The 16,857-nt window shown below is 36.2% G+C and overlaps 1 protein-coding gene across 6 annotated transcripts in view; it reads left to right on the top strand.

Moving 5' to 3' along the window:
* Positions 1–16,857, top strand: part of ROCK2 (Rho associated coiled-coil containing protein kinase 2) — a 137,982-nt gene that overhangs the window by 62,915 nt on the left and 58,210 nt on the right. For all 6 annotated transcript variants that reach the window (XM_088841190.1, XM_055400435.2, XM_088841189.1 and 3 more), the window contains exons 4-5: positions 3,643–3,780; positions 12,739–12,999. In XM_088841190.1, coding sequence (XP_088697316.1) covers positions 3,643–3,780; positions 12,739–12,999 — 399 coding nt within the window. The remainder of the gene's footprint in view (positions 1–3,642; positions 3,781–12,738; positions 13,000–16,857) is intronic.

The following is a 16,857-nucleotide window of genomic DNA, read 5'->3' as shown; positions in this document are numbered from 1 at the left end:
TGCTCACCACTGTACCACCAATGCTGCTTTTTAATTAATTGATAATTTCTGCCTATGAATTGTATGTTTAGCCCATTTATATTTGCACATACTTTAGACTTTAAAATTGTCTCATAGGCCCCTAAGTCTGTATACATTTTCATTTATTCATTTTTCTCTTTATTCTTCAGATTGATTTGTATTTAGGTTCACTGAATGTTCTTCTTTTTAAAAAAATTTATCTATTTTTAATTGGAGGACAATTGCTTTACCATATTATTGGTTCCTGCCATACATCAACATGAATCAGCCATAGGCTATCCCTTCCCTCTTGAACCTCCCTCATATACTGAATGTCCTTTCATCTCCAGTCTCTGTTAAGCCCATCCAAAGAATTTTCTGTTTTAGTTATTGTTTAGTTATAGAATTTCCAATTGGTTCTTTTTTTTTTTTTAATAGTTTCCATTTTTCTGTTGGTTTTTCCTTCTGTTCATTCATTGAAACTGTCTTTTCCTTTTTTCCTTTAACATACTTTCTTTTAGGCTTTTGAGCAGATTTGAAAGAGATATTTAATGTGTTTGTTAGATAAATCCAGTGTCTTTTGGGGCTGTTTTCTGTTGACTGCTTTTTTCTTGATAATGAGTCACATTTTTCTTTTTGCCTTTCAGGTAATTTTTAAATTAAGAACTGGTCCTTTTAGATATATGATAGAGACTCTGGATTTTGTTTTTCTTTCATACGTGTTGGTTTTCATTTTAATAAGCTGTCTAGTTACTTGCTGATAACCTTTTAACTTTGGAGCCTTAGTGTTTTACTTTGTAAATGTAGATGTGTTTAAAGACCAAGTTGTTCCCAAGTCCTTTTAAAGACTGTACCTCCAAACTCTACTCCCTTTTTGATATTTTAGGATTTGGTATTATAAAACTTTTGTTAGGTGGTGCTAGAGTAGGCCTTGCTTTAGAGCATGGTTCTTTCTCCTAAGATGTCTTGCCTGGATGCCCAGGAAACCATCAGGGTTTCTTCACTCTTTTTTTTTTGGCTAGAAATTGAATGTCTCTGTAATACTGTTTAACATCTGGTGTCCCTGTTTTGTTATCAGTTGCATAGCAGTTGCTCTCTGGTATACCTTTGGTATTTCCTCTTTGAATAATCCCTACCTTTGTTGAGCTTACATTCTAATATGGGACTCAGACAATACAAGGAAGCAAAAATTGCAAGTTATGATGTCTTCTTAGAAGAAAACAAATTGAGTTCTCGGGTAGAGAACAATGAGGTTATTTCCACCACATCTGTAGTTACTTCCTTCACTGAGTCTTGAACTCCTCACAGTCAGCAGTGAGGGTTGGAATTAACTTCTTCTGAACTCCTGTTAGTGTTGCTATTTTGACCTCTTCCCATGAATCACAGATGTTCTTCATGGCATACAGAGTGGTGAATGCTTTCCAGGTTTTTAGTTGACTTTGCCTGGATCCATCAGCTGAATCACTATCTGTGGCAGCTATAGACTTACACAATGTTTTTCTTAAATAGTAAGACTTGAAAGTTGAAATAACTCTTTGATCCATGGGCTTCAGAATTGATGTTGAGTTAGCAGGAATGAAAATAACATTAATATCATTGTACATTTCTATCCGAGCTCTCGGGTGACCAGGTACATTGTTAATGAACAGTAATAATTTGAAAGGAATCTTTTTCTTTGAGCATAGATCTCACTAGTGGGCTTAAAATATTCAGTAAACCATGTTGTCAACAGATGTGCTGACATCTAGATTTTGTTGTTCCATTTATAGAGCACCATCAGTAGATTTGGCATAATTCTTACAGGCTCTGGAATTTTTGGAATGGTTATCTCAGCTAGATCCTTTGGATAACTTGCAGCAGCTCCTACATTAGCACTTGCTGTGTCACCCTGCTCTTTGATACAATGAGGAAAGTTCATGGGCAACCAACTTCTGCTATCTTCAGACATCTCTTCTATAGCTTCCTTATCTCTCTCAGCCTTCACAGAACTGAAGACAGTTAGAGCCTTGCTCTGGATTAGGCTTTGGTTTATGGGAATGTTGTTGCTGATTTGATCTTTTATTTAGACCACCAAAACTTCATCCATATCAACAATAAGGCTGTTTTGCTTTCTTATCATTTATGTGTTCATTGGAGTAGCACTTTTAATTTCCTTCAAGAACTTTTTCTTTGCATTCACAACTTGGCTCACTGGTGCAGGAGGCCTAGCTTTCAACCTGCCTCAGCTTTCCTTCATCATGCCTATCTTACTGAGCCTAATCCTTTCTAGCTTTTGCTTGAAAATGAGAGATGCGCAACCCTTCCCTCATCTGAGCACCCACAGGCCTTTGTAGCATTATTAATTTGCTTAATTTCAATATCGTTGTGTCTCAGAGAATAGGGAAGCCCAGCGTGAGGGAAATAGGGGAATAGTAGGTCAGTGGAACAGTCTGAACACACACAGCATTTAAGTTTACTGTCTTATATGAGTGTGGTTTGTGGCACCCCAGAACAATTGCTGATACCAGATCACTGTAACAAATACAATACAATGAGAAAGTCTGAATTATTGTGAGAATTACCAAAATGTGACATAGAGATATGAACTGAGCAAATGCTGTTGGAAAAATGGCACCAGCAGATTTGCTGAACAGTGTTGCCACAAACCTTCAGTCTGTAAAAAAAAGATGTAATATATACAAAGTACAGTAAATCAAAGTGCAGTAAAACAAGGTCTGCAAAAACTGTCAGACCAACGTGGTATCAGTGGAGATAGTTAGAAATGGTTGGTTTTGGAGACTGTTTGAAGGTAGGACTGATGTGATTTGCTGATGAGCTGTATGAGAAAAAGAGGAGCCAGAGGTTTTTAGCCAGAGGAGTTAGGAGAATGAATATGCTGTTTATTGAAATAGAAACTCTAGGAGGAATAAATTGAGGGGTGAAGATGTGGAGTTCAGTTTTGGACATCCTATTAGGTAGTTCAAGTGTAAATGTTAGCAGTTAACTCTTTATTATTGATTATCTAATAGATGTAAACTATTATAAACATTCATTAAATATTTATTGGTTCTGTGGTAGAGTTTGCTATGTTATATTCTAGGATTAAAATGATGGTCAAAAATAGATGTTGTCCTTGCCCTTATGGAATTAGCAGTCTAATGAAAAAGGTAAGAACTGATCAAATAATTATATTATTGGTGGTTCTCCCCCTTTTTTAAAAAAAAAATAGCCTTTTAAATAAGATACCTAAAAAGAAGTAAGGATGACTTAACAAAATCACAAATAACCCTTGGTATCTAAATTTATTAGGTTCTTGTGTTCAAATCGTGATGGATACATGTACATATCTTACAATTTTTTCATTTAACAACGTTTTATTCTTTAAATTGGTTAGCTTACTTAACATGAAGGAATGAAGCTTCATGAATTCGATTTTATTTAGGTGAAATGAGGTAGTTTTATAGTGAGTTTAGCATTTAAAGGTATTGTATATTTCATGAAAAATTTAGGGTGTTGGGAAGTTTCTCTTCTCATTAAAAATGTTATGTTTTTGCATTTTGTTAGCTAAGGATCTTTTTTTTTTTTTTGGTAACTAAATCTTGAAGAACAGCATATTTTCTCATAAAATTAAAGTATTAATTCTTGTGTTTTAAAAATCAACAGGTTCGTCATAAGGCATCACAGAAAGTTTACGCTATGAAGCTTCTTAGTAAGTTTGAAATGATAAAAAGATCAGATTCTGCTTTTTTCTGGGAGGAAAGAGATATCATGGCCTTTGCCAACAGTCCCTGGGTGGTTCAGGTAAGCAGACTAACTTTTTATATGTTTATTTCCCTTTTTTATAAGTGCCTATTATTAGTTAGAATTGATTTTGCATTCTGAAAGTCCTATATCTCATTCACATGACAGTGCAGTTATTTTTAATAAGATCTGATTCATTACACTTGTTTAATCTTCTAAAGCAGTATGTCATTTAGACATGATAGGTATGATGTAAATTGTACAGAAACAAATAATACTTGCAAGTTTGTCTTTTTAAATTCCTTTTTAAAGAATTGAGTTACCAGTATGCCATTGTCCCCCACTTACTCTTTCTCATGATTTGTACGATTGTATGATAAGAATAATAATTAGTTTATCTTGAAAAGGAGAAAAAATTCTACATTAAAATTTTTGAAAATTCTGTTTCAGTCCTTTATGTGTTTCCTAGTGTAAGACAGTATTGGGATTCCTAATTCAGCCTTTTATTTGACTGTGAAATAAGTCTATTTTGCCTTTTTTTCAGTTATATTCCTCACTAGCTTTGGTTTTCTAAATTTTTTTGTGTGTGCTAATAGCTAATTCTACAGACATTTTTGGTCAGATGTCATGAGTAAACTTAGATATATATCAGAGCATGTTCAGTATGCTTAAATGATCCACAAGTTTGATACTGTGTTTGTGGAAGGCTACTTGGAGATAAAAGATTTGCTTCATTGATGACCATGTATTTTAAAAACTCATTACCATTGCTTTTTTTCTGTGATGTTGAACTTCACCCTTCCTCCTCACTTTATTTTTTAAATGTAGCCAGTAGCTAGAAATTCCTGATATGTTTAGTTAATACTAAATTTTTTGTAGCAAATTATATATCATGGTAATCTACTTGATTAAGAAGTGATGGTAGCAAAGTATTAATCCACTTTTAGTTTTAAATTGCTTTCATAGTAACAGATTAATTGCCAGTTCTAGTTTCATTTTGTAAATTTATATCTTTGATCTTTAATTCTGTGGAGTAGACCTGTAAAAACTGTCTACTGAGATGGTTAATGAATTTGTGGAAGCATATCAATAGTGAAACATTGCACAGTTGAAAAAGTAATAGATTATAATCCTGGTTATCATTTGTTTACCTCTGGTAAAGCACATTTCATGTACCATCATATTTATATGTATAAAATGTGTGACTGGGAAAACTTGTCAAAATAACTGACTTATTTCTATTTATTTATTTAGTTTTCTGTAATTTTCAGTGTATATATGGAGTTGTGCAGTCAGTCATCACTGCTACCTAATTATAGAACACTTTTATCACAAAAAGAAACCTTGAACCAGTTAGCAGTTACTCCGAGTCTTTCCTGCCCAGTGGCAACCACTCATCTGCTTTCTGTGTTGTAGATTTCCCTATTCTGAATATTTTGTGAAAATGCGATCATACAGTATGTGGTATTTTGTGACATCTTTTTTTATTTAGCATAATATTTTCAACATGCTTATGTTGAACATATTTCAACGTATTTTCATGTTACAGCTTGTATCAGCACTTGATTCTTTTTATTATGGGTGAATAATATTCTGTTGTATGGATCCACCACATTTTATTTATTTTTCAATTCATGGATACCTGGGTTATTTCTGCCTTTTGGCTATTACAAATAATGTGCTCAATTTTCTTTCATATTTTTGGCACATAGGTTCACACATTTCTGTTAGGGATCTGTCTACCTTGCAGTGAAAATAATGGGTCATAAATAAGCCTATAATCAATTTTAGTTGATTATTGCAAGCAGTATTGCAAATATTAGCCCCCCCCTTTTCTTAGCCCCTTTTTTTTAATGGTTATTAAGTGCTTAATTGTATGAAGGCCCCCATAATTTGTTCCTATACCCTTTTAACTTTTTAAATATAGATTATGGTACAATATAAATCTTTGAACTATCTGTATTTTTTAGAGCTATATTCTTAGTGTAATTTAAATTTAATAGATGAATATTACACATTAAAAATAATATTTTTGCTGAGAGAACTTTTTCTTTTTTAATCCACCTGTATATCAAGTTTGCTGTGTTCTTTGGGTGCTTTCTAGTGTCCTTTCTTTTTAGTAAACACTTACCTGCTTTCTTTTATAGTTTCACACATCCAACTAAGTATATTCCTAAACACTTTACTTTTAGCTTTTTTTCTCTTGTGCCACTTGGTGAAGAAACCTGGTTTTTGCTGATTTCATCCTGTGGTGTAGTTTTGACATGTTGCTCTCATTTATGTTTTTGTTAGTTGGTGATTAAATATAAAGGCTTGATCACAGTCAGATGTGATGGGGAGCGTGGCAGGACAGCTTCATGGGTAATGTTTTATTCTTTCAGAAGGCTAAAGTCTGGCTATCTCTTACTGTTGTTATTTTACCAGGTGTCTGTGCTGTGTTGAAATTGTTAATTTTGTAAAGATTGCAAAATGGTAATATTCCAGTTGAGTTATTTCTTCTTGAGTAGAATACTTCTACAAATATCTAGAAATAATCCCCCACTTGGTTACCTAGTAGTTCAGGTCACAGGCCACATACATCACTGAAATCTGAGTTTTAGAACAGCTTCATCGTCCCCAAATGATCACTTATACCTAAAGTCATTTCCCATTCCCCTCCAGCCCCAGGCAACCACAGGTATGCTTCCTATCTCTGTAGATTTGCCTTGCCTAGACATTTCAGGTAAATGGAATCATACAACATGTTGTCTGTCTTTTGGTTTATATTATATGTGGTTTAATCAAGAGTCTTTGTTCCTTGTTCTTAGCACAGAGCTTCAAAAACTCTTCAGTTTCCTGTCTTATGCTAATGAGGCAACTCCTGTTGGCATTTTGATAACTTTTGGATGAGATGGACATGAGTTTGAGTAAGCTCTGAGAGTTGGTGATGGACAGGGAAGCCAGTTGCTGCAGTCCGTAGCGTCACGAAGAGTCGGACATGACTGTGCGACTGAACTGACTGAACTGGATGAGATGGGGGCTGATCATTAGAAAGAAATGAGCACATGATTAGAGGATTAGAACTCTCAGCCCATGCTAGGAGTACTAGAAGGAGGTTGGAAATTGAGTTTAATCACATGCCCAATGATATAGTTAATTGTACCTATGTAATGAAATCCTAATAAAAGCTGCAGACATTGACACTCAATGGAGCTTCTTGGTTGGTAAAGACATTGATGTACTGGGATGGTGATTCACCCTGATTCCACAAGGAGAAGATACAGAAGCTCTGTTGCCTCCCAGACCTAACCTTATGTGTATCCTTTACAGTAAAACTGTGGTCAAAAGTGTGGTGCTTTCCTGAATTCTGTGAGTTAACCCAGTGAATTATTGAACCTGAGTGAGTCATGGAAACTCCAGAATTTGTAGTTAACCAGAAATGCTGGTGGCTTGGGGACTCTCAAGGTACAGAAGTACAGCTAATGTCTAAAGTGAGGGCAGTCATGTGAAAAACTGGGCTCTTAATTTGTGGTGTCTGATGCTAACTCTTAAGTACTTGGCATCATAGTTGTATTGCAGAATACTCAGTTGAGGGGGAAGGAGTTATGTGGATACTCCATTATCTTTGTCCATTTACCATTTGATGTGCATTTGAATTGCTTCCACTTTGAACTATTATAAATAGTGAATATGTTGCTGTGAACATTTGCACATAAGTCTTTTGTGGACTTACTTCATTTCTCTTGGATATATGCCTAGGAATGGAGTCTTAGTTGTGTGCTAAATTTGTGTTTAACTTTTAAAGAATTTGCCATACTATTACCTGAACTTGCTGTGCCATTTTACATTCTTATCGGCATATATGAGGTTCCAGTTTCTCCGTATTCTTGCCAACACTTGATATTCTGTCTTTCTTCTTATTATAGTCATTCTGGTGTGTGTAAAGTGAGATCTCATTATGGTTTTAACTTGACTAATGACTAATGATAGTGAGCGCCTTTTCATGTGCTTATTGACCACTCTTGTATCTTCTTTGGTGAAATGTGTGTTCAGATTTTTACCCTTTAAAAGATTATGTTGGTTATATTCCTGTTGAGTTGTAGGAGTCCTTTGCATAGTTTAGATAATTTATCATATATATCACTTGTTAGTATTTCTTTTCAATCTGTGATTTGTCTTTGCCTCTTCTAATATGATTTTCTGAAGCCAGAAAATGTTAATTTTGATCAAATCTTAGGCCAGTTTTTCATTTTGCCAATTTTTTTATGTTAGAAGAAATTTTTGCCTAATCTAAGGTGATAAATATTTTTCCTTTGTTTTTTCATAAGATTTTTATAGTTTCAGCTCATAAATTTAGTCCTGTGATCTATTTTGACTTAATTTTCGAGTATGATGTGAAATAGGGGCCTAAAAATGTTCATATTTTTGCCTGTGAATATCCAGTTATTCAAACACCATTCATTAGGAAGACTGTACTTTTCCCACTAAATTGCTCTGACACCTTTGTGTGTATGTGTGTGTGTGTGTATATATATATATATATATTTTACCTATAAGTATAAGGGCTATTTCTAGACTGTCACTTCTGTTCCATTGATTTGTATATCTATCCTTATACCATACCAGTACTGTTTAGATATAGTCATTTTGTATTGAGGTTTGAAATTGTGATGCTTCGTTCTGTTATAAGATATTTTTGGCTCTTTTGGATTATTTGCATTTCCATGTAAATTTTATTATTGGTTTGTTGATTTCTGGGAAATAACTTGCTGGGATATAGAGTTTGTATTGATTCTGTTGATCAGTTTGAAGAGAATTGTCATCTTTATGATACTGACTTTCTCTCCAGGAACATGAGTGTCTCTCCATTAATAACCATCTTTCCTTTTGCTATTTAGTGTTACACTACACACATACATTTATATACGGCTTTCCTTTCGCCATTTAATGTTAATAGTATGACACTTACACACACATACATACCCCCTTCTCAATCTGGTAACCAGCCTTATCATGTCTTTTTGTCCCTTTCTTCTCTGCATCTCACCACCTTTCATTTAAAAATTATTCTAATTTTGACTTGACTCTCTCAAAGTATTTAATTTTGTATCAGTAATTATATTTAATAAACTTTTCTAGATTATTTTATTTGTCCCCTTTATTTCTTATGTCTCACATAATTCTCTTACTTGGATTTATTCATTTTGTCAAACCATTTTCCTTGAGCAGTTCTTTCAGAAGTGGTTTGTTATCAGATTTCTAAGAATATGCACGTATGATGTAATACATATTTATTTTGCCATTTTATTGGGGTTTTTTTAGACTGCCATATTCTAGAATCGAAATTTTTTTCCTTCACATTTTTAAAGCTATATCTGTGTTTTTTGTATTCTCTGTTGGCTGAAATGTTTGTTAACAATATGATTTGGATTTTGTACATAAGATACTTTTTGTCTTTGTAAACTTTTAGAATTTTTTTGTTGGGTTTCTGAGAGTTTAGCGCTATCTTAGTTTCTCTTTGTTTCATTTGCTGTCCTTTCAATCTAGATTTTTAACTTTATTCATTTCTGGAAGTTTTTGTTTGCTATTTATTTTTTCTTTTTCTTCTGGTCTATGTTCTCTCTTCCAGACTGCATTTAGCTGGATGTTGGAACCTTGCTAACTTTGCTCTGTTTTTCATCTCTGAATCTTTCAATGACTTCAGAGAGAGAAAGTTACTTTGCTCAATTTTCTTGCTTTGTAATTTGTTTTTCTCTTATCATTAGTTGTATATTTAATGCCAAAGCTTCGGCTTTTTCCCCTATCATCCTGTTGTTTACTTCATGTGACTTGTTACTCTTCTGAGGCTATTGGTTTTTATATTTTTAGAGCTGTTCTTAATTTGTCCTATTTAAGCATTTCCTTGACTGTTAACTTTCTGTTTCTTGAATTGCTTTGCTTCTATTTCATGATACTGGTTTTTCTCAATTGTTAATTCTTATTGTTGTTCATTTGCCCAGTCCTGTCCAACTCTTTGTGACCCCATGGACTGCAGCATGCCAGGTCTCCCTGTCCCTCACCATCTCCCGGAGTTTGCCAGTTCATGTTCATTGCATCAGTGAGGCGGTCCAGCCATCTCGTCCTCTGACGCCCTCTTCTCCTGCCCTTGATCTTTCCCAGTATCAGGGACTTTTCTAATGAGTTGTCTGTTCACATCAGATGACCAAAATACTGGAGCTTCAGCATCAGTCCTTCCAGTGAATATTCAGGGTTAATCTCCCTTAAGATTGACTGGTTTGATCTCCTTGCTGTCCAAAGGACTTTCAGGAGTCTTCTCCAGCACCACAGTTCAAAGGCATCAATTCTTTAGCGTTCTACCTTCTTCACATTCCAGCTTCTCACAACTGTACCTTACCACTGGGAAGACCATAGCCTTGACTACATGGATCTTTTCCGGCAGTGTAATGTCTCTGCTTTTCAAAGAACTGTTCAGGTTTGTCATCGCTTTCCTGCCAAGAAACAACTGTCTTCTGGTTTCATGGCTGCAGTCACCGTCCGCAGTGATTTTAGAGCCCAAGAAGAGGAAGTCTGTCATCACTTCCATCTTTCCCCCTTCTGTCTGTATGCCATGATCTTAGTTTTTTGAATGTTGAGTTTTAAACCAGCTTTTTTGCTCTCCTCTTTCACCCTCATCAAGAGGCTCTTTAGTTCCTCTTCGCTTTCTGCCATTAGAGTGGTATCATCCACATATCTGAGGTTGTTGATGTTTCTCCTGCTTGTCTTGATTCCAGCTTGCAACTCATCCAGCCTGGCATTTCTCATGATGTGCTCAGCTTGTACGTTAAACAAACAGGGTGACAGCAGACAGCCCTGTCATACTTCTTTCTTGATCCTGAACCAATCAGTTGTTCCATACAGGGTTCTAACTGTTGCTTCTTGACCTGCATACAGGTTTGTCAGAAGACAGGTAAGATGATCTGGTATTCCCATCTCTCTAAGAGCTTCCCACAGTTTGTCATGATCCATACAGTCAAAGGCTTTAGTGTAGTTGATGGAAACAGATATTTTCCTGAAATTCTCTTGCTCTCTCTATAATACAGCGAATGCTGGCAATTTGATTTCTAGGTCCTCTTCCTTCTCTAAACCCAGTTTGGACATCTGGAAGTTCTTGGTTCGCGTAATACTGAAGCCTAGCATGTAAGATTTTAAGCATGACCTTACTAGCATGCGGGAGACCTGGGTTCGATCCCTGGATTGGGAAGATGCCCTGGAGAAGGAAATGGCAACCCACTCCAGTACTCTTGCCTGGAAAATTCCATGGATGGAGGAGCCTGGTAGGCTATAGTCGATGGGGTTGCAAAGTGTCAGACACGACTGAGTGACTTCACTTTCACTTTACTAGCATGGGAGATGAGTGCAATTGTCTGATGTTTAGCACAGTCTTTGGTACTACCCTTCTTGGGAATTGGGATGAGGATTTTCCAGTCCTGTGACTACTGCTGGGTCTTCCAGATTTGCTGACATAATGAATGAAAAACCCTGGTGGCATCTTCGTTTAGGGATTTGAATAGTTCTGATGGAATTTCATTACATCCACTAGCTATATTATTAACAGCAATACATTCTAAGGCCCACTTGACTTCGCACTTTGTAATGTCTGGCTCTGGGTGACTAACCACACCATCGTAGTAATCCAGTTCATTAATATCTTTTTTATACAGTTCTTCCGTGTACTCTTTCCATCTCTTCTTGATCTCTTCAGCATCTACTAGGTCTCTACCACCTTTATCCTTTACTGTGCCCATCTTTGGGTGGAATGCTCCCTTGACGTTTCCAATTTTCCTGAAGAGATCTCTAGTCTTTCACCTTTTGTTGTTTTTGTCTTATTAAGCATTGTTCGTTGAAGAAGGCCTTGTCTCTTCTAGCTATTTTTTGGAACTCTTTAATTGAATGTACCTTTCCCTGTCTTTCTTGCTTTTTTCTTCTCCTCATTCTTCTGCTATTTGTAAAACCTCCTCAGATAACTATTCTTGTTTTTGTTCTTTTTCCTGTTTGTGGAAATCTTTTCTGTTTATGTTGTGTGCTTTCAGGAAGGGGTGGGACATGTTGTTGGGTAGAATATACAGATACCTTTCCTTCTGAATTTGTGGTTTCTTGTCTCTCCTGGGGGTCGGGACCAATCTTAGGTGCCTTGTTACTAGTTCTGGTGCTAATAATATTAGTCCTATTCTCACCTGATTTATTAGGAGACCCTGATAACTATGCCCCAGCAAATCCCCTAGCTTGGTGTCCTTTTTCTCAGGTCCCAGTGCCACTGCTTTAGTCTGAGTGCAGTTAGCACTGCCAATTGCTATTGATTATGAACAGGATGATGGGGAAAGGAATAGAGAAGGCCCTGTCCCATATGTGGATACGAATTAACTCTTCCCAGTGGTATGGGACTTATTCCCTCTTCTGGTGTGTATTGAATCTGGTATCTTAGGTGTTTCTAAACTGCCTACTCGGCTCTCTGCTTTGTGAGTTATGTGCAGGAATTTATTTGCAGAAAGTTGGGCTATTTTATTATGGATTCTTTTGTCATTACCTTTTATAGTCCTCTTTCTTATTCTGTTTCTCTTTTAAAATATGTCTATTTAAATAGATTCCTGTATTTTCCAAGAGGGAAAATGATACATTTATGCATATTTTGTTAGTTAAGCATGAAGAAGATATCCATATAATAGTTTTAGCTGATAACTGGTTCTGCATTAAAGATACCCAAATCTAAAGTCAAGATTTCATAAAGTTTAACTCTCTGTTGGTTTTACAGTAATTTGTCTTTTTCATTAGCAGTATTGATTTTGGGATTTTTTTCTGTTAATAGTTCTAGTTTTTTTTTTTTAATATTTTTATTTATTTGGCTGCATTGGGTCTTAGCTGTGGCATGTGGGATCTAGTTCCCTGACCAGAGATCGAACCCAGGCTCTCTGCATTGAAGTGCAGAGTCTGAGCCACTGGACCACCAGGGAAGTCCCTCTTTTCTTTTTTTAAACTTTTTTCCCTTCTTGTTTTGTTTTCCAGCTCTTTTGTGCCTTTCAAGATGATAAGTATCTGTACATGGTAATGGAATACATGCCTGGTGGAGACCTTGTAAACCTTATGAGTAACTATGATGTACCTGAAAAATGGGCCAAATTTTATACTGCTGAAGTTGTTCTTGCTTTAGATGCCATACACTCCATGGGTTTAATTCACAGAGATGTGAAGCCTGACAACATGCTCTTGGATAAACATGGACATCTAAAATTAGCAGATTTTGGCACATGTATGAAGATGGATGAAGTAAGTAACAAGCGAGTTTTGTTTTTTTAAATGCTAGTTTTTTAAGAGACAAAAAGAAAACAACATATCTAGACTTCATAATTTAAAAAATATATAAATTTAGTTTTACTCTGTAATGACTCAAACAAGGTAATAAAATATCTAAATCAAAACATTTCCTTTACTAAATCATTCATCTAGTTGTAGAATACTTTGTAGATTTGGTGAATTCAAGAGAAATAAGAAATCAGATAAGTAATCATCTTCCTCATAGAATTTTGACAAACATTTGCTACCAGTCAAAACTAGTTCATGTTTATAATGATCTCTCTGTAAGTGTGCTATAATTCCTGGCAGTAATTCCTGATTGGGAGAGATCATGTTTTATTTCTATGTATTCTTGTTAATTATCTTGTCAAGTCTTTTATTTTGAATAAAGCTGATTTTCTTTTCTCTTTACTTCTTAACTTATTTATGCCACCTATTTGATATTCACTTTTATTGATTGTCATCAGTGATCCATATTCTTCAAGCTCAGCTCTGATTTTTTTACCTCATGTGGAAAGTTTTCTCTGATAATGCTAACCTGACCGATCACTCTCTCTCATAATGTCCATAATGTTACTCACTTAGAATTCATGCTGTACTTCACAGACCACTTTTTTCTATCTAGGTTTGTATACCCTGTCTACCCAACTAAAATGTAACATCTCTTGGGTTCTCTGGTCTTCTTCCTAGAGTATTACTATGTTTGTGTTCTGCATACATTAATCAGTGTTTAGTTGGTGGACCAAAGCTCCCTCTTGTGGTGTTTATCATAATGTGGTATAAAGTGATTACCAGTGAAAATTATTTTTAATGAAAATGAAATAATTTTCTAATAGAATACTAAACTTTTTAATGTGTGTTATACATAACAAATGATATTTATGTGTTGCACTTACATGAGTGTGCTCTGATTTTCATTAAACCAAGAACCTTTGGGAGGGTGCCGAGAAATCACATGGTGTGTTTTTAGGATGGGTAAAGTTGGTTAAGGAAAGAAAGATGTTGAATATGCAAGTATGGAACAGGTCAGAATATGGTGTTTACAAAATTATTTTACATGCATGTAAGTAAATACTAAATTCAGTTGTGTAAATATCTTAAATTGCCTCTCTATAGGGCAAAATAAAAGATGGGATATATAATTTTGTTTACTAATTTTAATTCAGGTACATATAGTTAATTATGTTCTTTGGCTCACAATTGTATTAGTTATCCACACAAAGACCTTATTTGTTTTTTTTAAATTATGTTTTGCCCCTTTCAGTTGTTTTTGTTTTATTCTCTTTCCCTAATACATAGCCATTGTAATGTGTTTACTATAAGCTCTTATAGGCTATTAGTATAGTAAGAGGTAACAAGAATACACAGAAGAACTATACCAAAAAGATCTTAATGACTAGGATAACCACAATGGTGTGGTCACTCACCTAGAGCCAGGCATCCTGGTGTGTGAAGTCAAGCAGGCCTTAGGAAGCGCTACTACAAACAAAGCTAGTGGAGGTGATGGAATTCCAGCTGAGGTATTTAAAATCCTAAAATATGTTGCTGTTAAAGTGGTGCACTCAGTGTGTCAGCAAATTTGAAAGACTCAGCAGTAGCTACAGGACTGGAAAATGTCAGTTTTCTTTCCAATCCCTAAGAAGGACAATGCCAAAGAATGTTCAAACTGCCAGAAAATTGCACTCATTTCAAATGCTAGCAAGGTTATGCTCAAAATCCTGCAAGCTAGCCTTTAGCAGTGTGTGAACCGAGAGTTTCCAGATGTGAAAGTTTCTCAGTCGTGTCCGATTCTTTGCGACCCCATGGACTGTAGCCCACCAGGCTCCTCTGTCCAGGGAATTCTCCAGGCAAGAATACTGAAGTGGGTTGCCGTTCTCTTCTTCAGTGGATCTTCCCAACCCAGGGATTGAACCAAAGTCTCCTGTATTGCAGGCAGATTCTTTACCATCTGAGCCACCATGGAAGCCCTCTAGATGTATAGGCTGAGTTTAGAAAAGGCAGAGGAACCAGAGATCAAATTGCCCACATTCATTAGATCATAGAGAAAGCAAGGGAATTCCAGAAAAACATCTTCTGCTTCATTGACTATGCTAAATCCTCTGACCATTTTTTGTTTTCAGTAAATCGTTCGATTTATGACATTTTTTTGTCAGTTATGAAATACTAGATATATTCAGCAAACACACATTATCTGATCCATTTTGAAAATGCATACCTGTTTTATGTTTCTCTCAAGCTTGAAACCCTTTAGGAGATTCTATCACTTATTAAATAAAGTTGGAACTCCTTACCTAATTACCTGAAGCCTCCTCTTAAGGTGATAGAATCCCTGCCTAGTGTTTCACCTTCATTCTCTATCTATCATTTGTTCTCTTGTACCTTGTGTTTCAGAGGTCTTAAATTAAATAGTTTCTTTTATACCCATGGTCGGAGAAGGCAATGGCAAGCCACTCCAGTACTCTTGCCTGGAAAATCCCATGGATGGAGGAGCCTGGTAGGCTGCAGTCCGTGGGGTCGCTAAGGGTCGGACACGACTGAGCGACTTCACTTTTGCTTTTCACTTTCACACATTGGAGAAGGAAATGGCAACCCACTCCAGTGTTCTTGCCTGGAGAATCCCAGGGATGGGGGAGCCTGGTGGGCTTCCGTCTATGGGGTCACACAGAGTCGGATACAACTGAAGTGACTTAGCAGCAGCAGCAGCATACCCATGGTATTTCATGATTCCTGGCTTTTATATAAGGTTGGTGCAAAAGCAGTTGCCATTTTGCTTTGTTGAACTTTCCCACTTGATATTGGAATACATAAATAAATGTGGTTGTGTTATACATCATTTTAATGCTCATTTCTTGCTTTATTTTTGCTAATGACTTATTACTAGCTGTTTATTTTATATTTATTTTAAACCATGGAAATGAAGTTAGACCAAAAGTGATTTTCTTATTTGAGTTTAAAATGGGTTGTAAAGTAGTGGAAACAACTCACAACATCAACACCACATTTGGGCCAGGAGCTGCTAACAGACATACAGTGCAGTTGTGGTTCAAGAAATTTTGCAAAGGAGACAAGTGCCTTGAAGATGAGTACAGTGGCCAGCCATTGGAAGTTGACAACGACCAGTTGAGAGCCATCATTGAAGCTGATCCACTTTAACGGCTACACAAGAAGTTGCCGAAGAACTCAGTGTCAACTATTCTACCATCATTTGGCACTTGGAAAGGTTAAAAGCCCGATAAGTGTGTGCCTTGTAAGCTGACCACAAATCAGAAAAAATTGTCATTTTGAAGTGTCATCTCTTATTCTACACAACTGCAGCGAACCATTTCTCAATCGGATTATGACGTGCAATGAAAAATGGATTTTATACGACAATCAGCAACGACCACATCAGTCGTTGGACTGAGAAGACGCTCCAGCACACTTCCCAAAGCCAAACTTGCCCCCAAAAAAGGTCGTGCTCACTGTTTGGTGATCTTTTGCCTGTTTGATCCACTAGAGCTTTCTGAATCCTGGTGAAACCATTTCATCTGAGAAGTATGCTCAGCAAATCAATGAGATACACTGAAAATTGCAATACCTGCAGCTGGCATTGGTCAACAGAAAGGGCCCAATTCTTCTCCACAACAATGCCCAACTGCACGTTGCACAACCAGTGCTTCAAAAGTTGACAAATTGGACTACGAAGTTTTGCCTCATCCACAGTATTCACCTGACCTCTCACCAACTGACTACCACTTCTTAAAGCATCTCAAAACTTTTTGTAGGGAAAATGCTTCCACAACCAGCAGGAGGCAGAAAATGCTTTCCAAGAGATCGTTGATTCACAAGGCA

This window comes from Moschus berezovskii, chromosome 11 (genome assembly GCF_049115385.1).
Source record: "Moschus berezovskii isolate FMDL1 chromosome 11, NW_MosBer_1.0, whole genome shotgun sequence".
Classification (NCBI taxonomy): domain Eukaryota; kingdom Metazoa; phylum Chordata; class Mammalia; order Artiodactyla; family Moschidae; genus Moschus; species Moschus berezovskii.
This window is presented reverse-complemented; position numbering and strand designations above follow the sequence as displayed.